This window comes from Pholis gunnellus (assembly GCF_910591455.1).
Source record: "Pholis gunnellus genome assembly, chromosome: 7".
In the NCBI taxonomy this organism is placed as follows: Eukaryota; Metazoa; Chordata; class Actinopteri; order Perciformes; family Pholidae; genus Pholis; species Pholis gunnellus.
This window is the reverse complement of record NC_136533.1, coordinates 6,321,968-6,347,322: the sequence shown is the minus strand read 5'-3', so window position 1 is coordinate 6,347,322 and position 25,355 is coordinate 6,321,968. Positions and strand designations below refer to the sequence as shown.

General features: G+C 43.4%; 1 protein-coding gene across 1 annotated transcript in view; it reads right to left on the bottom strand.

The window, feature by feature from the left end:
- Positions 1-25,355, bottom strand: part of peak1 (pseudopodium-enriched atypical kinase 1) — an 85,836-nt gene that overhangs the window by 15,963 nt on the left and 44,518 nt on the right. The window contains exon 4 of the mRNA XM_079162177.1: positions 5,091-8,544. Within this exon, the coding sequence (XP_079018303.1) occupies positions 5,091-8,422 (3,332 nt within the window). The 5' untranslated portion in view covers positions 8,423-8,544. The remainder of the gene's footprint in view (positions 1-5,090; positions 8,545-25,355) is intronic.

Genomic DNA, 25,355 nt, shown 5'->3' with positions numbered 1-25,355 from the left:
ACCTGGGTTGTGACCACCCAGGCTGGGTGACATTCTAAACTACTGTAGATTTGAACCCTGATTGTAATACACAAAGCACCTGTGGCTGGCCCTGCCATCTGCTCTAAATGTCAGATGTTGTTGTGGTGGCATATTGTTCACGGTTCTGGCACTGCTGTTTTAATCTTAATTTATCTATTTATCTTTTTTGTCCTTATGCTAAATTGAAAAAAAAAAAAAAGTATTTAAAAATGAGCTCAAAGTAAAACATAAATAGGTAAAAGTTCACAAAAAGTTCACAGAGCTGGTGCCATAGCCGCAGGTGTTGTCGTGGGTGGAGCAGACACCAGTAATGTTTGTATTAGCCTGAACTAGATGTGTCATTTCCTTTGACTATTGGTAATATGACTAATGATTTATGTGATCATGTGCAAAAGTCCCTTTTAAGACGAAGTATATGCAGCTCAGGAGAATACGTCCACTTGAGTGTTTTGTGCCTCAAGAAAACTTTTTTACAGCGTCTTGAGCACAAGTGAGAAGAAAAGAAAAACAACAAGCAGGCCAGTTATTCCACTCAGTCACAAAGAGTGTGAAAGTGCTGAAACTGAAAGCTGAAATCTTTTTAAGGTTTAAGTTCCACGTTTAAACTTGGCAAAATCTAATATCATTATCATGTCCTCCAAACACAATGGAAGCTAATCTGAAAACAATTACTATTACACCGCCATTTTGGAGACAAGAAGTTCATACGAAAGTGTTTTGGCAATATTTTCAAAGAAAACACCGAGCTGCCCATGTGTCTGTCTCCCCCCCGGGGCTCTGTGTCTGAGGAAAACACCACATCTGACATGTTTACGATCCGCCTTTGTAGACCAAAAGTCCTCTGTGTCTCTTTTAAAGAGGTCGACAGCCTCTGAGATGCCACAGTGCATTACTTTTGCACTTGCCAACAGCAGACAGTGGATAATAAAAGGCCCATCATGCTGTTGTGATCCGACTAGAAGACAAAGAGTAAGTAAACTGTGAAAAGATGGCGGCGTAAAGGAGGAGTAAAATTGCAAATAAAACTGCGTATACTGTAATAAAGTGTGCCATAATAAATGCAGAAAATTTGACATAAAAATAGTGCTAGCGGCCTGACTTGTACATGTTTCCTCTTTTATTCTTCCCTATATAGTTCTGGTTTTAACTAACTGAACATATCGTACACAAGGGTACAAGTAATATAAATCCTACTGAAAACCAAACGATTAATGGATTACAGTCTACAGAACTACACAAAAGAGCATTAAACCAAAAAGAAGACAATTCCCAGAACATAATCCTGTTTGAACAACACACCTTGAGAGGCCCTTGACACAATGAATACCTTTATGGCTGCTACACGTTTCAATGTCAGGACCTGACTTGTTCAGACGGCGTGAAGCTGCCCCAGTGCATTTCACTGTTTCACAGACCTCAAATGAACAATCTCTGATCCACAACATCAGTTCAGGTAATCTCAAAAAGCCTCCCCTCCCTACTGAGTCAACAGGGCTTTGAATGGCCTGAATGGTCACAGCTAATCACAGACGTGAATGAAAGGAAAGGGTTTCAGGTCTTACCCACTGTGCTGGCTCACACAGCTTCCCATCAGGAACCCTTGAATACGAGGCAAAGGTGAATTCACATTCTAGGTAGAGCTGGAATTCCAGGACGGCCGGTTGCGAAGAGTCAAAAAGTATTTCCCTGCATGTGTTCTTTCCTCGTTCTCCCTCTTTCAATGCTTTTACCTGCCTAAGGTAACGTGTTTTAGTGCTGCAGAGCACGCCCACCCTAAGCCAATAAAATGGCTTCCAGTCCCAAAAAAAAAAAACATTGTTAACTCTTCATCTGCCAATCAAAACACAAGGTCTGCAGAATGACCCGTGTGACCTGTGTGACCTGTTCATGACGTGAAATCACTGACCTGCTGGTCGGTTTACCCAGAGACAAGTCAGGGTTATAAGAAGTCCTTTTTCTGCTCTGCAAAATACATTTGCACCAAAAGGTATTTTTTCACATGGAGACATACAATAATACAATTTGTCTGCAAAGGAGGTTAGTGCCAGCATGTGGGACTCAAAAGGTGTTATGGTGACAGCAAGGATTAACTAATAAATAGCTAATTTTAGTAATGGCTTTGGTTGCACACACACACATTTTTTCACAAAGACTTTAAAGCTCCAGTACTTTGCAGAAGCACAAAAAAACAAACAAATCTATACAACCTTCTTTAAAACTGGAGGGGCTGCAGTTAATAACAGTCAGACTAGTTATTAGAACGCCTCCCTGTGAGACACAAATACATTCTTTCCGCAGGCTTTGATTTCGTCACATCTTCTTTCACACCGCCACAGCAAGCTCACGCACAGAGGGCGAGGTTTAGCTATTTTCTGTTTATGGGTCAACTCAAAACCATGTGCCAATACCTGAGATAAACATCAGACAGACTACCAACACGTCAAGTGATCAAATGAGTTAATCATTAACAGGTTCACTGTCAAGGCTGTAAACAGCAGGGTCACAAAGGAATGATTGTAAGAGACAGGCGTTAAGAAAATAAGGCACACTAGACCAAAGTTGAGCTGCTGTAAAGTGTGATGTATTAAACCTGGTCTGCTTGAAGTGTTATTTCACATTGACTTATATTATTGTGGCTAAACAGTACGTGAATGTGTTGTGTAGAATACTGCAGAAAGTAATCGTAGTAAGTGCCAACGTTGTTGCTGAATCAAATATATGTGAATTCATGTTGTTATTGCAAACAGCTGTTTGGTATTTTTCAGTCCTAATTGCTTATTATAAACAGGAGACGTATTTAGTTTGAGGAATATTGTATTAGTTCATTTTCACTGCTGACATCACTCTGGGGACAAAATAAATAAATAATGAGTAATCCATCATCCTCTGTGTGAAGTGAGTTCTCTCCAATACATACAGTACACCACCATATAGCCAGTTTTAGCATGGCGTTACCGAGACAGCGCAGACTTGATTCTTGTGCCACTTGTTATAAAGTATGAGAAGAGACGGGAACTGGATGACTTGTGCTGAAACTTTCGGAGCAGAGGAAAAGCAGGGAAGCTGTTAAGGAGACAGAATGGGGACGAGTTGTTGACAGGATGGAGGAGAGAAATACTGGAGAGTTCACAGTGCTCCGGGCTCAAAGGAGAGACATGTGGCGCGGAAGAGGAGCAGAAATCACACCAAATGGAGACAGTGATGGTGGCAAGCCAACCAACTTGAAAACAAATCAGAAGATGTGGATGATATATGGGATGCAGAAAAACAAAGAGTAGACAGAGGAAGGTAGAAGTCAAAATGTGACGGATCAGGTGAGAAGATGAACATCTGAACAAGTTGTTCATGAGCTAAACTGTATGGAGGTGTGATGAATGCTGAGCAAACAATTCCACAGCGCTATTCCTACTAATCAGTGGCTGTGGGATGCATCGTGTGAAACACACTGGGAGCTAGATGACACTCTCCCGTTACATCGCCCAAAATACACCAAAGTCCAAATGCTGTCTGGCTTCAGTTAGTTTTCTGTGTCGATTACAAAGTGAGCGGGAGTGTGCTTTTTTTTATAGTACATGGTATCTTAAGGTTGAATGTATTTTTCTGCGGTCAACAAACAGTAAGCTTGTAAATATTGTGCTAAAACAACAATGGTGTGCATTATCCAACTTGCTGTCTCAGTGATTAGTACTGCACTTACATTATCAGTACTTTTACTACACAGCTTTCCTGATGAATGAGGGTTTGTTTTGGCCACTGCAGCATCCATTTGTCTGATCGCCATCTTTGAGTATATCTTAGCTTAATTTCTAAGGCAAAAACAAGTCATGTTCAGCAGAAAAAAGCTTATAATTATGGACAGAAAATAAAGTGTTTCCGGCACATCTGGGTTATCTGGCACCATTAGTCACACCGCAGGAAGCTTACCCCAAGAAATAAACACTAAGGGCAACAGCAGGTCAAAGACAAATAATGAACTTATTATGCAAGAATACAGCAACTACACTGCCAAGCAGACCGATTGCTGTGAGTTACTGTGTGTGTGTGTGTGTGTGTGTGTGTGTTTGTGTGTGTGTGTGTGTGTGAGTGATAGAGAGAGAGAGTGAGGCTTTGATGTAATTTGAGGGGCTAAAGGGAATATGCCATCTAAAGCAGTGATTAATAGACCAAAGGTGGATCCGACTGCTGTTGGATGGCTTGTAACACACTGTGGGGTCCCATTCTGAAGGGAGACCTGCTGAGCACAGAGCCTGCTGTTCAGGTAATAGATGGCATTAAGGAGGAGACCACACAGGCGTGTCCATGCAGTCGGCGAGCAGACATGCCAAATTAAGATCAAACACCTCTAGAATCTGTGATGAGCGATCTGTATGACAGTGGGAGAAGCATCCATGGCACTCTGGAGGAGCAGCTGGCAAAGGTTGAGCATCTTAATTATAAGCTGGGTGCCATGAGTGCTCTGAAAGGAATGCATGTGGGTGATGGCAATACGGGCATTGCATGTGAAATAATTCATTCGATCAGTGAGAGGTGATTAAGGAAGAGTAAGCGTGGACTTTGACAGATTACCCAAAATTCCACTACAGGCCTTAAAGACAAAGACATATTGAATGGAAAAGCAATATTCATCTTATAACAGCTAAAAGTATGATTTACCTCTTACAAATCCTTGTTAAAGTGTTTTCTAGCGGAAAAACTTCTCCTTGAAGGTCAGTTGAGGCATAACTGTCTAGGTCTACAGGTCTTTTCTACTTTATGCCTGAGTGCGTGCGTACCTAGCAAATAATAAGATGCCAGTTTTTGATCCTCATTAACCCTGACTAATACAAAGGGACATATCCACCTTGCCCTTGTTAATTCTTGCTTTGGGATTATCTGGGAGTCCTCTGCAATAGGTGTTTAGTTTAGTATCTTTTGTGATTTTTCACAGTATTCTCATGTTTAACATATTACCAACTGGGTAAACCCCAGTTTTAACTTTGAATTGCTACCGTTACAAGCTTTGCTCCGGTCATGGGGTATCTTTCAATACAGTGGAATCAGAGGACAGATTCAAAATCTTGGACAAGTACCTGAAATCCTTGCTGATGAGATGAGGAGATGTTGGCCCGGGGCTCAGAGGTCCTATTTCCTTGCTCTCATCAGGTGTCAGCAGTGCATTTTCTCTGCACTCCTCTACTCTTAGTTCTCCTTCTCCGTCACCAGGGGTGCTGCCGCTTTCTGGTTTGTAGGTGAAGACGATGGTTGGTTTCTGTGTGGGATCCTCTGGCTTGGCCTCGGTGAACCAATGATGCTGTTGGATGGGTGGCGGTGGAAGTATGTGAATGACGGTTCCGTCAAGCCCAACAAGCTTGCCTTTGTCCTTCTCTCTCTCTGCCCTCTCTCTCTGCTCATCCTCATCTTTCCGCCGACGGAAAAAGCTCTTAAAGGAGATCCAGCGTTTGGGTTTAGAGCTTTCCGTTGAAAGACGTCTCCCCTCTCCACCTGGACTTGCTTCACCTTCACTTGGTCGTACAGGAGAACTGGAGGCAGAACTCTTGGTCCAGTTGCCAAAATGTCTCTGAAGGATGTTAGAAGCGTGGTAAGGGGAAGATGTAGATCTAGGAGGGGGGAAGGGGGCATTGGGTTCTGACCGGGGGCTGGAGAGTGGGACGGCAGCAGAGGCACTCTGGGATTTCGACAAAACTTTGGAGGGCGTGTCCTTTTTGGGTTTGGAAAGACAGCTGTCGGTTGTGGAAAAGAGAGACTTGGGCCGGGTCAGGGTATCCTTCATGGCATCAGGTGGGAGGGCGTAAAGCTCCTCAGAGCTGTTATCATTGACTTGTATTGAGGGTGACTCTGGAGGAGACTGTGGAGGCTGGATGGAGGCAACAATTTGTAAAAGCACAGCACTGGCCTCCTCCCTATGGCTTGCCACTGTCCCAGAGGACAAAGCTAAGTCTGTATTGTCATCTTTACTGCAAGTAGCGTCTTCACTTGTTTTAGAAGTGTGAGCAACAGCATTGGCAGTAGGGCTGGTTTTAGGGAGGTTTGCAGTAATGGTAAGAAAGACAGGGGATTTTGTTGATGTATTTGGAGAGAGGGCTCCAACTGTGGAGCTCATCCCAGTGTTGGTCACAGTGCTAGAGTCTGTAGTGGTTCTAAGATGTAAGTTTGGTGCTCTTGACACTGCCTCAGGTGGCGCTTTTGTCTCTTCAGAAGAGGCTCTCTCTGATGTGCCTCTACCAGAGATGGTTGAGGAGGACTGGACACTCTCAGAGGACCCAATCTCTTCATAAGTATGGCTTGTTACCCGACTACCTACCCCTTTTGGCTGTGGCAGTTCCCCACTGAGTCCCAAGAAGCTCTTGTACACAGCTAGGTTGTCATATGCACTTGGATTGATAACAATAGGTACCTTAACAGCATTCTTGGAGCTGCGGGCATAGGCTGGTTCATCTCGAATTATAATGGGAAAAGGAGGCATGCCTGCATTATTGAAACTGTTAAACTTGATCTCTGATAAGTTGGAAGATTTCACAGGTACAGTTCGGGAGGAAGACAGCCCGGCAATGGGAGAAGTGGGAGCGGACTTGTGGCTGAGGTGTTGAGTAGGGATGGAGGGGCAAGGATTACTGCCAACCCCTGGATCCATTTTAGGTATCTTTTGGCGAGGACTTGTGCTTGATGTCCACACCTCTTGGTAGCGTATGTTCCCTGATTTCTTACGGTACATTGCTACAGATGTGGGTGATGTTGGCATCACAGGAGAAGAAGGAGAGAGAGGGGAGGTTGGAGACAGTGGCTGACCTAAAGGTGAGCTACAAAACGATGTAGGGCTGCAAGGCTTTGACAGGATTTTGGGTTTTGGAGTAGAGTCTAGATTTTGTTCGTCTTTGTTGGCCATGGATGCTGACACGTCCACCACAGTGTAAGGCTTGCAGATCAGGGATTTTTCCAAATTCACTACACGGTACGGTTTAGCCTGCTCCTCGGTGGGACTAAAACTGATTGTGACAGGTTGACCTGGAAGGGCCTGGGGCATTGGGGTGCCTTCTCTGCCATCCTGCTCTTCTAATCTAATGGCCAGGACTGCCTTGTGTGTTTCAGTCACCTTGAGTGGACTCAGTGCTCTGTGGACGGGCTCCTTTTTGGGGGGGGGAGTGCAGACGACAGGTGCCTTAGAAGATGTAGGAGAATGCAAGCCATTTCGAAGAGTAAAGGGGGCACCACTCCCACTGCTCGAAGTTGTTTGAGAATCTTCTGGTCGCGATGACGAGGAGTCCGGAGAAGTGGTGGACTCTGAATTTGACAGGAAAGCACTGCCTTGCATATCATGGGGCCCATAAGGAAGAAGAGCTCCATTGGAGTCCATGGAGGGGTATCCATTCAAGATCTCATCATAGCTATCGTCATAGTCCACTGCACAAATCCGCTGCAGGGAGCGGTTGCGAAGTGGCACGGTATTCCACTTTTTCCCTGCAGCAAAGGGCACCGGAGACATTGTGGCAGCACGGAAAATTGAAAATCGTGGCTGGCCTCGCATTCGGATCTCCATGGCTAGTAACTCTTCATCACTTTCATCCCAGCTTTCATGTTCATCATCATCCCTTTCAGTGTCTTCATCCTCATCCTCCTCTTCACTGGAAAACTCGGGGTAGCAAAAGCGACCACCTTCTGTGCTGATGACCTCAGAGCTGTCGCTGAGTGATACCCGTTTTTGAGTAGTGCCGCCACCACCACAACTGATGCTTCCCATGGCAAGACAGCTTGACGCTGGAAGGCCTCTTTCCAATGACCGTCGGTATGAACTACTGATTCTTCCCCAAAACAAATCCTTGGACCCGGAAAGGGGTGTGGTGCTAGGGCCAGGGCCTAACCCAGCAATTTCTTTGAGGACATCTGTAAGTCCACTGTTGTTATTTCCACTAGGGGTCCTTGGGCTAAATTGTCCATAACCTTCAATCTCCTCACTGCCATCTTCTCCTTCGTTGTTGTTGCTGGGCCCACCAAGCCTCTTACAGTTCAGTCCATTGCGATTCCAGACGGTGAAGGCTGATGTTATGCCCTGTTCCAAAACATTTGGTGGCCGTTGCAGGTTGCCATCTGAATCCAGTCCTGCAGACGAGCAGGGCAGCATCATAGTGGGCTTAACCGCTATGGTTGGCTTCTTAGCCACAGGTGGACGGAAGTGTCCTGAGCGGGCAGACCCACTGCCAGCCCTCTGGGAGTTGATGGTAAGATTAGTGTTTGCTCTCGCCCCGGCAGGGGGTGGATTCTGTTGCTGAATTGTTGGGGACCTCTGCTCAGAAGGAGGCTTCCCTTTACTACTCTGAGCCAGACAGTGCAAACTCTTGGGTTTGAAGCAGTTCTTGCACTCGCCTGGTTTCCACACGTGCTCGGTGAAGGTGCTGCAGGCGGACATGGCTGCTGGTCCGGTGAGTCAGTGGACAGGAAACCCCTCCATGAAGCTACTGGGTACAGGAAGTGACTGTAGTGCAACAATGATGAACACTTTTCAAGCGTCAAATGTGGGGGATACTGCACCTGAAAAAGAGAACAGGAGAAAAAGGTATAAATGACATGAATTTTTCTTCAATTAAACATTTATTTGATATATTTTTGCCACAAATACATCATCTAAACTAACTGCACAGAGAAGTTAGAAACTTAGTTAACCAAAATATTGACCCAAACTTTCCCAGATCCCATTATACAATTAATACACTTTCACACTGAAGCTGAACTGAAGTACAGAGGATACATTGGGGCAGAAAGAGGCACATAAACTAGTGAGAAAGAGAATGAATTAGGAAGGTAGTGCTACATGTTCACCATTAGGTGGCAAACTTCCTCTACATAACAGCCTGTCTATCCAGCGGGGCAGTCATCTGTCTCTTCCTACACCCTCAACTGGACCGGTAAGAATTGAAAAAGCAAAGGGGCAGACAGGAAGAGGATTAAGAGAGCTTATTTCTGAATCGCTGTCCTGTGTTGTTGTTGGCCGTTTCAGCCGGGCTTAGGTGAGATAAAGGTACTGATACTACACATTGAATCAGACACTGAATGTCCTAAATCCTATGAACTAGATCAATTACATGGAAAATGGAAATCAGAAGTGCTCCAGCTGAATTCACATGCACTGAAGTCTGACAGGTGGCAGTCAAGTTTGAATGTAGATTAGTTACATATTTTGTGTTTGCTGTTTTCCAACAAACTGGACTTGAAATTCAACAAGTGGGAGAAGTGTTTGTGGGTACTTGGTGCTCTAAAAGTATGGGTCTATGTATTTAAATGGATTCAATTTCTACACCCTTCACATTAGATGTGAATGTTAACAACCATGAATCTAAAAGTAAGTTTTTAAATCTAAAGAGCATGAGTATATTGCTTAACAACAACCAAGCACATATGTCACTCTCCTTCTACTGTACTACATATTGGTGATAAGCTGTCAGCCATCAATAATCCCACATGATATTTAAAAAAATGGTTCCAAATGGCAACTAAAATGAAAGGTTTAAAAATTCACACCATTCAGTCTTTGCAAGATAACAAAGACTGACATTTTAAAACTGGAGCACAAGCATGGCATCAGGTTATCGGCACCAGCACAGTCATATCAGACATATCCTGTTTTCTTCTGCCACCACGTCCCACATCCTTTGGTTATTACACAATGCAAAAGTACTGAAAACGTATTCAATTAGACTTCCAACACTTTGGATGAAATGTCTGGGTGCACCACTTATTTGCTGTATCAATCCATTTATAATAAGTGTCATGTTGCTTAAATAACCAGTTCAAATGAAGTTGTTACATAAAAGTCTGTTTGATATCACACTTGAATCTGTATGTTACATAAACTGGTACTGTTTCCACATTATTTCTACAACTGAAGCCTGCTCTGGGCAGACACTTCAAGGAGAGTACATGGAAGAAAGTGAGGTCAATTAATGGCATACAGGAAACAAAACTAATAAAAAAGCCATTAAACATTACAGAATAGAAGAAAAACACAATTTAGTTCTTAATAATAATAATCCCCTTTGCCCTCAAGCGCATCAAGATTAGCAGCATAGTCTGGTCTGAGTCTCATCTTACTGTGGTTGTTGCTGTTGTCTTGTTGAAATTGTCTTATTACAGTGTTTCTATTGTCGTTCTAATGCCCAGTTAGTCATACTAATGCAGTCGAAACCAGTTAACTGACATTTCAGTTCTACATTTGTGTCAGTGCATTCAAAAATATTATTCAACCATAGCCCATGAAACTCACTCAAAACATGAGGTGGGATTCACATGCATGGCTGACATTTCAATTGAATATATTTCGGCCTCTAGATTTTGTAGATACAAGGTTTAAAGATTAAAGATTAGTATTTAGCGATTGATCGTTCCCTCTAGACCACAAGACTATAGTTGTCTGCTGTACCAACCAAAAGAGAGAAAACACACACAGCTCATCCTAAAGGAAAGGGACAGGCAAGATATTACAGGCTTGCAACCGCTATTGACTATTCTCCTGGCTGCTAGAAGGAATCGGCTTTTCTTCCATGGAGATATATCAATAGTTTAGAGCTCCTTCCTGTAGCCAGGAAACCTGATTAAGTTATATTTGCTGAAGCGCTATTTCATCTACTGGCTGGGGTGAGATAGCTCATTCAGCTCTGTTTGACATGTAAAGGATTATTATGCAGCACTTGAATACAGAATTGAATCTGAGGAGATAAACCGTGCACATACTGCAGTGTGAGATATCTCAGAGAGATGAACTTTTAGATATTGTTTGACTTTGGATAATGATAAATCAAAACAATAATGGCCACACAAACATTGCCCAGTGAATTCTTAATGTAATATACAATAACTGAAAAAAATAAGCGTATACAACACTGGCCCTCCATCTCTTCCATTCTGCTATAATTCAAGAATGTGTGACGTTTCTGTCGTTTCATGGGTGACACAAAGCTTCACATCATCAAATGAAGCTGGGACTACGCTTCACTGTGGTGCTGATATCGACGGGGGCTCCTCGCATCCATCTAACAAGGTCATAGGTGTCACATCCTGCACGGAAGGATGTTACCATGAAAACACCCCAGACCTGCCCGGGCCAGACACAATGAAGCAGGAACTCCTGAATCAAACTTTGCTGACCAAGCCGCGACGGGCGGGGGGGAGGGGGGGGAGATTTATCCTGTTACACCGCAAAGGCCGAGTTCTGACAGGAAACAAAGGCGGTAATTCAAACAATATCATCCAAAAAGCTGCCGGAGGGACGTGACACGTACGCACTGTTTCTGTGGCAGACTTTCAAAAGCACAGCCCAAAATAAATAAAATAAAGAATTACTTTGTGTTAATTACAGTAAGTTTGTTGCTCCCCAGATGGAACTTAAAGCAGTACTTTGCTCATTTACAACAGCACCCAGAATCCTTTTCTCTCATGCTCTTGTCCTCCTTGAAACACAACGGGACACACTTTGTTTTGCACAGCTGTAATCCAGCTGTTGTACTCATGAGAAAAAAACGGGATAGCAGAGGAAGGCATGAAACAAGTGCAATTAACATGGATTCCAATATCTTTTTGCACATTGAGAAAAAGCTGAATTTGCTTTTAGGAGATCGACACCAGACGTTATTTCTTCCCTGACAGATAGCGGAGAGGGAGGCAAGATACAGACTCCTTATTGTGTTTAGTTTGTTCAAACGGGCTTTATGGAAGTGTGAAAAGCATCTCCCTTGCTGCGTTCTAATAAGATAATTCAGTTTTTCACGCTTTTGTGTTTCTGAGAATCAAGACATATCCCATGTGTGTCACATCGTCGCCTCTTTTCCACCGACAGAAGCCCTCAGTAGAAAGGATGTGACAGCATATTTTACTTTTCCCTCAGCCACCATTAAAATTCCGTCGTTGTCTTGTATTCATTTTTTCCTTCCCTCTACAGTCGGGGGCCGATACAACACTCCCCTCTAACAGCCAGAAGAACATACTTCTGATTTAGTTCGTCATTAAGCCGAAAGGCAAATATTAGTGCCATGTTGTTACTGACGGGAGCGCCCGTCGCTTTATCTAGAATGACAGTTATGCCCCGAGGACATCAACCGTCCCATCTGCCCAACAATCCTTCCCGAAATCATGCAGTCCACTATTTTCAGTTCACACAGCTCACATCATTAAAATATGATAACTCCAGACGCCACACAGAGAGAGAGAGAGGGGGAAACCTCCGTCTTATGTAAGAGTCTTTGGTTGAACATGAAAATGATTCTGTTTGTGGTTAAACTCGTTGCAATTCAAGTGTTCCTACTCGTGCCCATCAGCCAAACAATGGACTGCTATTTTTGTGTTCCCTTCATTATGTAACAGATATTACGCAACACAATAGAAATGGGATGAATTACAATACAGCATATCTGTTTGACTACAATACGCTCCAGACCATAAAGAAACACACACACACACACTATATTTGTGTCTTCCTTAGGTGGGGTTGTTCTAGAATATGGTCTGTATAACAGACAGTGTGTTATTGATCCAGTCTTTGCGTGTGTCCACAGTGCGACTCTGCAACGTATTTGATTGGAGAGATATGAAGCGGCACTAAGATGCAGACAATTATTGGAAAACGTGGTGCAGTCGTACATATTTTCTCTCTTCTTTTCCTCCAGATGTTTTCTGACTTCACCGTCAAAACCTCAGTGAACCCTTTTTATGGAGAGTTGCAGCTAAGCACCTCTAAAATTGGACACAAAAAGTGATTCTATATTGCATATTATTTCCTAACAAGTTTAGAAATACAAAAAAACAAACAAATGCTGGCTGTAACTCGTCTCCACTGATGAAAGATTGGTATTGATGTCTGCTTAGTTATTCTCCTCAGTCTTGTTTCTGTTTATCGCTGCCGTGCTTGTCATGCATATTTGATGAGGCCGAGGCATTAGTGTCGATGATCGAAATGGATCCCTGAGGTATAAAGACTGATGGCTGTCTGAGCTGAAGGAACGCCTGCTCTCAAACGTGTCATTGTATTTTCTGTCGAATGAGATTTTAGAAAGATAAAAAGTACACGATCAACGCAAAGCAGAGCCATCTGTTCCCTGAACAGTCCGATACACGGTACACGCTGGTAGCAGTGAGTTTGTGTTTAGTTGCGCTTCCATTATTTGCATGTCATTTAATAAAGTAATAATGATGAGGCCTGGGCATGGAGCCGGAATCGGTACTGTGTGTGTGTGTGTGTGTGTGTGTGTGTGTAAACGAGCCAATCATAAGAAGAGCTAAAGCCTAGTGTATTTGTTCACGCTGCTCAATGCTGCGTCCCATTGCGCTCCACTTATTTTGTTTAGTAAATGATCATTTTCATGTGTCAGGACACTGCTCTCTTCTTTGCAGATTACACTGTCAGAATCCATCTGGACCCACACACTACAGCCTCGATCATATAATTGGATTAAGTCTGTTGGGGACCAGAAGTTTAGATCGCCTGCCAGTTCCAATCAAGATCAGAGACTGATGACCAATTCTGATTTTACATGTACAGTACATGGAAAATTCATTGTTTGGGGATAATTCTCTATAATAATGGTGAAAGACATTGGGTGAATTGCTCCCAAAAATACACAACTATACCAGCGGAACCCAAATGCATAGTGTTTATGGGCTACATCTTACTCACTGCCTCCTGATGGCTGAATGTGGTCAATATTTATATGTACTTTCAAAAGATATTTATCTGAGACAAACAGTGCTTGTGGATGATTAACGTACCAAAATCCTACAAATGAGTGGGAAGCTTTTTCAATCACTTTCATTTTACTGTACAAACAAACACATTTAGTCTACACTGCATGTTTCTGTTAGAGACTGAAACACATGTTTTAAAATATTACTCGCATATCTGAATCTTGAGATCACTGAATTACACTAGCGATAGCCCGGGTAGACTCCGGTCGTCTATTGCCTGTGTTCAATTTGTGATTGGCATTGTGAAAAGCCTGCAAAGCATTTTTAAAGATGGTTTTAAGGTGGTCCACAGCTGGATTTTTGATTCTACATCTAGTCCTTCCATGTCGCTGTTGTGTGCCGTGTCATGTCCCCTGTGGTGTGTCAACAGGTCGCCTGCAGCATGAGTGAGGAGGAGGAATAATTGTGTTTTAACACTCAGCAGACATGAGCACTAAATACTAGGACCACACAGGGAGTTGAGTGTGAGTGTGTGTGGACGAGGCAGCCTGAGGTTCTCCCATTGAGGAGCAAGTCAATGATCTATGATGCATTTGGAGGGTTATTATTGTGTGCATACACACCGACATGCACATTAACACTTTCTGGAGCGAGTAGCTGTGAAAGGTGAAAGGTCACAGATGCCTCACTGCAGAGGCTGCACTCATTATCCTGCTGTTACACTCAGCTGACCTCCAGCCTGTCCTCTTCTCTCCTCTCATGCTCAACGCTTTTCCGTTCACTAAAGCTTTTTTTCCTTTCTTCCTACTCTATTCTCCCTCTTCCAAAATCTGTCTTTGTTGTTTGTCTTTCCCCCCCCCGTCTCTTCTCTCTCCATCTTCTTGTCTCTTCCCACTCACTTTCTATTCAGGCAGTTTCTCTCCAGGCCTTTCCCCCTCTCTGAAATATGTTAATCTGCTTCCCTTCTGTCCGTCTTTGACTCAAACAGAACTGACTGTCACACTTACATTTTGAGAATCACCACACCACCAAAACCCAAACAGGAAAGTGACCACACACAAAATTAATAAAACTCTACTGAGCCCTGACCAGCAAAGGCACTTTCACTGCACTCGTTACTTAAAGAAAAAATATTGTGAACACAAAAGAAATGCCTCGACTTCAAATCCATTGCTCGATTTGTAACTTTTGTATGCTATTCCATGAAGACTGGCAGGTAGTTGACAAAATAAATACAGAAAATAATATCAAGTCCTAAATAATGAATGGGAGTAAGAATACTGCAGCCTGTTTGTCCATTAGGACACCGACAGCACTACCATATCACATAAATCTGTCCAGACAAACACACATGAATCACATACAAATGAATACCGTGAATCATATATTTGTCCATATTTCCACTCAGTAAGCACTCAGCTGCTCCTTTCCACACGTCAAAATGTCCTTGAGCAAGACGCCGAACCCCGAACTACTCCCGCTGGTTAGGACAGGACCTTGCTGGGCAGCTTCCTGTGACTGCAAAGTGCTTCGGATGAATGCAGTTCAGTCCATCCAGCCACTTTGGCATAAACATGCATTAAATTGCTCCTTCTTTATGAATCGAGTCAGTGTTTTATGCCCGTCATAATTTCAGAGCCCAAGGTGACACATTCACATTATTTTATGTGGCCAACAGTCTAAAACAGAAGAAAAATAAATCTTGTCAAATATGAAAAAAGTAATTTGTCAATCCAATAATAATTCCAGTTTTAGGTTTAATTAATCCATATGTTAAAAACAACTTCAACTGGTTATTTCATTGTTTTTTTCCTCTGTGTGATCAGTGGAAGTGAGCGTTCCCATCTGTGCTGTCAGAGATTCTGATTGGTGGGGGTCAGCCACAAGAAGATGTAAAGAGATCTCACAGCTGTATGAAGGCAACTGAAGCTGCTAGCATATGCTGAGCGTGCAAAAACACACACACACGTATTCACACAGATTGCCTCTATGCATGAGTCAATCCCATATTCCCACTAAAATGCTGGAAAGCCAGTGGTGCCAGTTGTGGCTTTTCTCTCAGTGACAGCGATCTGAAAACAACAAACCAGTCGCACGGATGACAAACACCACACAAACCAACAAAAGCTCTGCCTCATTAAAAACAAAGACAGTCACATATGATGGGGGATCCAGAGCTGGTCTCTTTGTCGGTTATTTCTGCGCTCGCGGGCACAGAGTTAGCCATTCAGATGAGTTGCAGTGTTGACCATCTGCTCCTGGTTTGATAGCAGTAAACGCGGTCTGGTGAAGGGCCAGATGAGATGCTGCCTGGTGCCACGACCGCCGAGACACGAGCCCCGTGGGACTGCCAAGTGAGACCCGGACTTGAACGAGGATGAGAATAACTTCTGAGGATAGAACTTTATGCACTGAAAGCTACCCTGGTGAGACTAATGCATAAAACATGTCCCTCTGCGCGTGACTAAAAATGCAGAAATAGTTCAAGAAATCAATTTAGCACGCAGTGAACCGCAGTGATTCTAGCAATACGGAGAACGTTATCACTGTGCAATAGGAGAACAGACGAGGAAGACACCCTCTCAGTCTAATTACCTCTTCTCCATTTAACACAGGCGGCAACCTCCAGTTCTGATGAGTGAACCCGATGTAGAAGTGTCTTAAACGTGCACTCTCTCTAATGGCCAGCATTGGGCGACTCCTCTGGTTGGATATAGAAGTCTATGAGAAACGGGCCCTACTTCTCACTTGATTTATTACCTCAGTGAACATTGTAAACATGAGTTTATGGTCTCAATCTCTAGTTTCAAGTCTTCTTCAATACAGCGTGGTGTTCATTTAGTAAATTATGGTCTGAATTAGAGTAAAGTAGACCATAGAGTTGATACAGAATCTTTTAACTGTATCCAAACCCATTTAACGGTAGTCAAATATGTGTAATGTTATTTAAACACCAAGTGTCTTAGCTCTATTTTCCAGTGTTGCACAGCTGTTACACAAACGGAAGTATTTCAATATTAAAAGGCCTATTTTTTTAACTCCCACACCTCTAACATCCTTTCATCGCACACACCTGAGGCCTCCCTCATCACTTCCCAAATCAGTTATAGCTCAGTGAGCCGATATGCCAGAGAAGTGCTCACTCTGAGGGAAATAAAGCACTTGAGACAGACTCTGAGAATGTCACTGTGCGTTTAGCAGCCAGATAAGAGGCCCACCACCCTGACCTCATCTATGCCCCCCCCTCCCACCATTTCCACCTGGATGGATTGATCCTGACTCAGGCACACCAGTGTCTGGCTGATGGAGAGAAGGGGAATCGATGACGGCGACTCTAGGTGTGTGAGAGCGGTGGGAGCATCTGACTGCCGGAGACACGGTGAGAGAATGTATGCAAACAGTGTCTAGATGTGAGCTGTTTGAACAGCAGCTCAACCCCCGGTGTTTGCCCACTTCACAAACTCAGAAACTCTGAGTAATACTATGGGTTTGCATTCAAACCCATAGTATTACTCAGTAGAAGCAGTATGAGTCTGACACCAGTGTTTTAATGAGAAAAACATAGGCTATATTATTCCACCACTTTATACTACTTACCCTGTATTGATGTGATATGATTACTATTGTTGTGTGTCCTGGCTCAGGTTAAACCCTTTCTAAAACATGAACAAATACATAAAGGGAATAAAGGCCATAGAACTTTCTTCTATCTAGTTCGACAGTAACTGAGTAAAATATTGCAAATATTGCACAGCACTCTCCGCTAGCAGCTGCCTGAACTGTAACACGCATGTGCAACTCTAGAGGGCAAAGAAACAACCTAACTTCTGTTATGCATTAATGGCTGGAGCTGGAGCTCTCCTGGCCTCGGAGTACGAGCGCCATTTCATTGGGTATTTAACAGCTGCTTAGATTATTATGGGGAGTTAATCACATGCACACAGATATTTGTTCCCTCGTCGTGTGTGTGGAGCATCTATATAAAACGGTGACGATATACTTGACTCAAGAATGTGGATTCATTGTTCAGTCACTCTTGTGATGTACAGCGTCTCCACAAGGTGAACTTCACACCGTTTTTGTCCTCCGTATACAAAGCATGTTGATTCCTGGTGACATTTAAAGGACAACATTCACACAGGGGACGAGCTATTCGGCAGAATATGACGCGCTCAGACGTGCAGCGCCGGTGAATCACGGAGAGACTGTGAAAACACTGACCAGTCAAAAGAAAAAAAAAAGGTGGAGCGTCAAAGCCACAGACGGGAAAGCTCCCGTTCAGATCAGGTTCTACCACACTCACGTCTCCACAGAGAGGCAATGTTTGTCCCCCGGGAGAAGTCAGTGTGCTGAGGACAGGAGCTCGTTTCCCACCCAGAGCACGTTCACGGCGAGGGAGTGGGAGCTCGCTGAGCCTGGTACATAATAGTGGAATAACTGAGGCTGAAAGCTGAAGCCATGAGGAGATGGGATATGGGATTTTCAGAGGGCTTGGATGATAAGACAGCCGTGGCAGTGGGACAGACAGGAGCAGAAAGAGGAGGAGAGAGAGAGATAGAGAGAGAGAGAGAGAGAGCTAGAGAGACAGGCAGTGGGAGAGAGATGTGCACTGTGTTTGTTAAGGCAAAAGTAAGCCAGTGTTTGTCACTGCAAGTTCTTTAAAGAAGCAGCCGCCGTCATTTATTGTTACAGTATTATATCAAGGCTTTTAAGATGCTAGGAGCAAAATGGGCCAACAACCACCCACACACACACACACACACACACACACACACACACACACACGGTGTGACTGTTGACCTCGCTTAAAAAGTTCCTCGTGAAAAAGTTAACAAAAGTTGAGTTAAAAATATCTGATGAATTTACTTGCTTTTCCAAATGATATAATGGAAACACCACTTCTTAATTACCTGAAACATATCTGTGCGACAATTTCTCCTTACTGACTGTCTGGCATATACACCAATCCTGATATTAATACATCTAGCTCTAATCTGCACCGCAAATTCATATTCTGTACCAATGCTCCCCTAACCTGTTGTGTGTATCTATGAATCACTCTGCCTGGTCATTGCAGGCGTTTCACAAAGATCCAGTACAGCTACAGGCTGTTAGCAGCAACTCTTTGGTGAAGGCTGCTCTGACAGCAGTAGATGGAGTGCCGTCTTCATTTATTGCCTCCTCTTCCTCAGATTTGCTTGGCTCATCCCCGGATTTAAAGTGATGCCCTTCAAACGTCTCCCACAGCTATTCAAGCATTGCCACCTGAAAGCAGTGTTAGCGCCGCCATTGGCTAATCTCTTCACTTAGAACGATGCGTAACGAGTCTCTGTCACCATAAACCAGAATAAATCAGAATGCGGGAGGACGAGTAACGCGTTGACATTACCTATGTGTGACAATGACGGGTTAGGACAAATTGTGTGTCTGTGTGTGTACAGGAGTGGTGGCACATGCCAACCAGCTTTCAATTTCAGCAGCAAAGCCACTCCGGGTCACAGCTGACTTGTTCCACATGATTTCCAATTTCTACCAAATTCCCGCTGCCGTCCACAGAGAGATTGTGCCAAAGTGATTCCACTGCCCGTCACTCCAGTTTCAAGGAGCTTTTCCACAAGTATGACTCTCATTAGCTGCTCAATTGAACTTCAGTTTAAAGTAAAAATCAACTGTTCAGCGGGCGGAAAATGTGCTCTCTCATATATGAGTAAAGTGGAGGCTCAATGGACTGAAAGAAAAAAAATCATTCTCTTTAGAATAAGTGAACAGTCCTCTCTGCTTAGTCACATTTTCTCAATTAGGACACAGAATGAAAGCTGACATATAAATGTATGTGAGCTCTATATCTAAAACAAAGAGTAGTATTCTGGTCTGCAATGTGGAGGGAAGTGAAATGGGCTGTTCCTCTGAAGAGCCCTGATAGAGGCCAGCCAATGGGAAACTGTTTCATCTCTCTTTGAGTCAGTCACAGAAGTCATGGTGGGGTTCACACCCCGGGTTTAGGAATCACGATTCGGAGCAAGTTCGAAAAAATGAACAAATAAATAAACACTTAGCAGGTGTCAAAGACCGACATCATCCTCTTGGGCAGTGAGGGAGCATTTTGTCTGCTGGCAACTTTGGTAAACTATTTTCATTGTAAAAATAAGGAACATTTAAACATTTAACACCTCAGGTCACAATCGGCTATAAAACTGAAAAGCATCTTATGTTATGAAACTGAAATTACAAAATAAACCTTTCTCATTAGAAAGGATTTTTACGATGTAAATGCCAATTGCTTGGTAATTGCTTTAATTCTGTTTTGCTATTCCATCTAACGGTTGTGTGAAAGCAGCGAGGATGAGGAGTTGTGTTCTGGTTGGTTCTTTTCCTCGTCCCGGTGTCGCACACCAATCCGCCTGCTGCTAAGGGCGCACGGCTAAAAGTTTCCGCGTGGAACTTACTCTTGGGAACTGTGGTTCAGCATAATGTTCGTCCATCTACATAACCGCGTGTACCGAACCGAGACCCCGGTGCTGCGACGGTTTGGCATGAAAACACAAACAGTGTGTTGTGAATCCATTAAAAAGACATTCCATAGAACAGATGAATGGCCAGTTCGTATAGGGAGGATTTATTAGCTGAAGTGAATCGTGTGTCTAGAGTTCACTAATTTGGTTGCATATAGATGTGTAAATCATACCATTACAGTTGACGTGAGCTGCATTAATATGCTGCAGTGAGAGAGAGAGAAAAAGAAAACAGAAACCAACAAAGCTCCCACATCAGACTTCACTAAGAGGGGTTATGTAGCAACAAATGAGCAGCAGTGAAAGACGTGGTATTTAATCTACACAATTCCCACTGAGAGTTACTTTCACAAACACACAGGCCACCAAGGACGCCAGACAAGAGGAAGGAGGTGAGAGGAGGCACGGGGGACTCGGTTCATCCACATCCTTTCAGCTCCGGCACAGCAAACACTAGAAGAAACTTCTTATGAGCCAATTTCTGACTTGACGTACTCGGTAACGACAGCCGATGTGGTAAACGTCTTACCACAGCTAACTACAGATGGTGGGTAGTGAATATAAATCCCCAGAAGAAGGAAAAATATAGCGTATTAGCAGCATTTGTGTGTGGTCACTCCTCACATTAAGGACTCCTTTTATAAACATAATTAGCAGAAAGAAACATTGTGGCAAAACTCAACACACATGGAACGAAGAAACCGTCGACAGTCGTGCCACGTTTGCGTTTGTAAATTTGCATTATTGTGTAGCAAACAGTACCGTTCTATATACACTGTTATACTTGGTGACTGTTAATGGTATGGAAAACACGATACCATGCAATCATACATATGATGGGCTCAAAAAAAGAAATGGTGGAGAAATGGTTTTCATTTCAAATTGGCCTTCGCACTGTTCATGCTCCATCAGGGGCTCATCCATATTAATGACACGCAAGATGGACGGAATGTAATGGACTGAATCCACTGTGATGCACTAAGTGGTTAGACGGCAGAGGCTGTGTGTGTGTGTGTGTGTGTGTGCATGAATGAAGGGTAGAGGGTTGTGTGTGCTTTGTGTATGTTTGGTTTTATGTGCGTTGCAGTTGTGTGTGTGTGTTTGTGTGTTCACTGGACAGTCACGACGCCTTTAGAAAATGTCAGATCAACAGACAAGTGTGAAATGAGTATGGAATACATTAAATTAAAATGAAATTGTTCTTGTCATTCCTGTACTTGGGAGAAGTGAGACATTGTAGATCGTCGTCAGTCACATGATGCTTCTCCTCCTACTTGTGTGGTGTCGGACAATATTAACAGGGAACGCATGTGTGATGCAAACAGACACTATCGTCTATTTTATATTTGAGAAGAAAGTTGTTTCACTTGTCAGAGGTCTTCGCTTTTAAACAGCTACATTTGAGCTTGAAACTAATGGTGGGGGTGTAGATGCTGTTTTGGGGTCGTATTCATAGAGTGTATAGAAGAAGTGGACGTAGTCATCGTGGCGTCACCCGTTGGTTTGTAGACTGCCGTTTTAAAGACTAGAGTTTGGGCGATTCGGTTGTCGCCATCTTGGCTTTTTCAAACCACAGAACTGAAGCGACCATATTTGGACTGTGGTAACGGCAGCAACCTGTCAATCACAATAAGCCCGCCCTAAAGTATACTTCGCTTTATGGTCTGTTTTAGTCTAATTCGGACCATAATTTACTAAATGATCATCACGCTGTATTGAAGAAGACTTCAAAATAGCGATTGAGACCATAAACTCATGTTTACAATGTTTACTGAGGGAATAAACCAAGTGAGAAGAAGGAGTCGCCCCCTGCTGGCCAGCAGACAGAATGCAAGTTAAAAACACTTCCGCATTGGCAAATATATTGCTGCTAAAGATGTACTATCTACTGCAGAAATAATACTTGCAGTGTATCATGTGAAGTCTTCTTTGTTTCTTTATTAGTATTTCCTCTGCCAAATGAATCCATAAGGATACGGAGTGGGCGAAATCAGTTGCCAGCTATTAGAGCACATATTTACGAGGCCTGCTCCTCAGCTCCTTCAAGCCTCAAGTTATGCCAGAGTAAACAAACTAAAAACACGGACTGTACAAGTCCTCTCAGTAGTAGTGCTGGCAGGCGGCGATGAGTAATGTGACAACCAGACGACCTCATTATAAGCTCACCTCCCTGACAGCCAATGCAACAGCAGATATCTGTCAAAACAATGTCCTCTCTGGAGTAGAAAGGTTCAGTCATTAGCTGTTGGTAGTTCCAACTGTCAGTCTCGCTTGTTCCACTAGAATCTAGTGGAACAATCTAGATCTAGTCACATCTAGATCTAGTGACTAGATGATAAGATGCAGTTTGGTTTTAAGATAGCTGCTGGGGAGCTCAACTTTAAGCCCTTGATTGTCTTGGACAAATGTGATTATTTGGCTGTAAATATCAAGTTTCCAGCTGCGATCGCGATCAAAACACACCTGTACGAGTAGGAACAAGTCTATCTGGAATGTAGGACGTCTCCTTTTCTTCATTGATTTTTAACCTTTAAGCTAAATGTTTCAGAATAAGAAGCTGACATCTCCCCGTCAGGGTGAAAATTGCCAGTAAGACCGATTGTGCTAAGAAATCTTTTGAGGTTATCTACCTCTCTGCAGCTTGAAGGCTCAATATGCAGTCTCTGAACATATTTCATGCAAAGAAGATGCATGAAGAACGCAATATAATATAATATGATGGGTTTGCAATTACACTCGATGGGCAGGCATGGCTCAAAGCACCAACTGGGTCCATTAGGTAAGATGGAGAGAGGCAGAGAGAGAGACAGAGCGTCAGTAGAAGAAACTCAATGACAAAGAGAGAGAGAGGGAGGGAGAGGGAGAGCAAAGCTAAAAGGAGAAAAAAACAAAAACCAAAGCAACAACATTCCAGCGCAGAGTTTGGTGTTGAGCACGCTCTGGGAGAGTTGCTGCAGTCGGGTCTGGGAAAGAGCCAGTGCAGGTCTCTGGGGAGACCAACAGCAGCAAAGTGGCAGAGCAGACACAGCCAGATGTGTGGGAGGGCATTGTAGAGACACATACACACACACAGACACACACACACACACACACACACTATCGGCCATTTGGAGTGTTTGATGCCTTCTCAAAGTGAAATGAATTATGTAATATTAGTAAAGTTGTTGGGTATCATAACACCTCTGCTGAGAACATTTAGCAGTGTGTTTTAAAGGTGTTAGATGTAGCATCTTTTTTCTAGAACACAGAAGGGACAAAGGGAGTTTGAGGAAAGCTGGAGTACCAGCATGGAGCTGGTAATACCAATGTATAATATGTGGTGCCCTGACGATACACTGTACTGTAACTGTATTCCAAATGACTGTTTGTAGTACAATAGGTATTGGGCAGTAACTCATTAAACTGCTGTTGGAGTTCATTTTAGAGCAGAGCATCATTTTAGACCTTGTTAAATGGATAAAGACCGACAGTCATTATACGTTAGGACAAGTTAAGAGATATTTTCTACTTGCCTGACTAACAACATCGCAAATGAAAATCCCAATTTAATGTCAAATGATTAGATATTTATTTAAATTATTGGCAATAACCAATTAAAAGATGTTGCGTTGAAAAGAAGCACAAGGCTGCTTTTGTCGAGCTACCCGCCCGCTTACACACATTTATGTGCGCATAACTTCTACCTGATCACATTCACTCTGAACAGGAACAAAGTGTTCCTTGTACTGCACGGACACCACGGTGCCTGCTGCCTCAGTGTTCATAAAGTCCTCGTCACTGGAGCAGTCAAAATGTGCAACATGATATCGTCACAGGCTGGAGACCTGCCTCTGATCTTTCTAGCTTTAAAAAAAAAAAAAGTCAAAGAAAAAGCTATTTGTGTTCAGGAAAAGCTTCTCGACTGTCCAAAGTCATGTGCTTGTTATGGTAGATCCCCAAAGGAAGAATACAAGGCATTTGAAACATGTGCTGGTCATGGGAGAAAGGACGAAATGCACATATATCATCTACACATATGAGCTGAAGCTGCTGCTGCACAACTGTAGCAGCTCTATATTAATGCCCGATCCGGCTGTGGGGCTATAAATAACAAGCGTGTCACCATGAGATTTGTTTCTCTCTCGTACGGTTTTCTGTCTCTCACCCGCGCCGCCACACCAACGCACACACACACACACACACACACACACACACACACACACACGTTCATTCACTATGGCTCTCTCACTTTCAGCCACTCACGCTCTCTCCGGGCTCTGGTGTAAAAAGTGACGCGGGGATTAGCCAGGAGACGACTGTGGAGAGCTCATGAGAGGTCTCCGACCCACTGCCATCCCACAGAGCAAAAACATCAAACATCCAGGGCACAGAGCTGGGTATTCCTGGGGTGCCAGTAGGGGGGGGTGCAGGGAACCAGCAATCAGCTGGGATCACAGAAAATGAGTTGGGCTTCGGGCCTGTAATATCACACTTGCACACACTTAGACTGCGAGCGCTTGGTTGCAGAAGCCATCTTTCAAGGCAGGCAGCGCGTTTCCTTCCTGTCAACAAGTAATACTTTTATTGATGTATCAAAGCTTTCCCATCATTTTGTCAGCTCCGTCCTCAACCTCTTTAATCTTTTCAAGATCTAAAATCAAGTGAGAACGAGATTCATGAGAGAAACTCACAAGTCTGCTGATGTAAGAAATGGTTTCATGACTCGAACATGTTGTCAGAATCACAGGAAAACTAGGACAGTAAGCGTCCTCTTCTTGATCGAGAATAGATTTTATTTAAATGCAAAATGCAGACAAAAAAAACTATTACTCTGCCTAATTAGACTTTCTGGAGTGCATGCATGAGAAACAGAATATATAGGCAGAATATATAGGAAGCTACAAAAGACAGAAACAGCCCCAAGACAAAACTCAAGCTGCTGGAGAAGCTCGTCCTATTTTCTTCAAAGAACAATCACCGGTTTCTGCAACAGCGCTCCACTCGAGGGGGGGGGGCATTTGATAACAGTTACCAATTACCACCAAGAAACCGTGTATTCGTGAATGTAGAAATTCTCTTGCTTTTCTGTGTTAGTCTGCTTATTTCACTAATGTTTCAGTCGTGGCTTTGTCTGTTTCTCTGGCTGCTAACTAACTGTGCTCTCTGGAGGACGGCTACGCT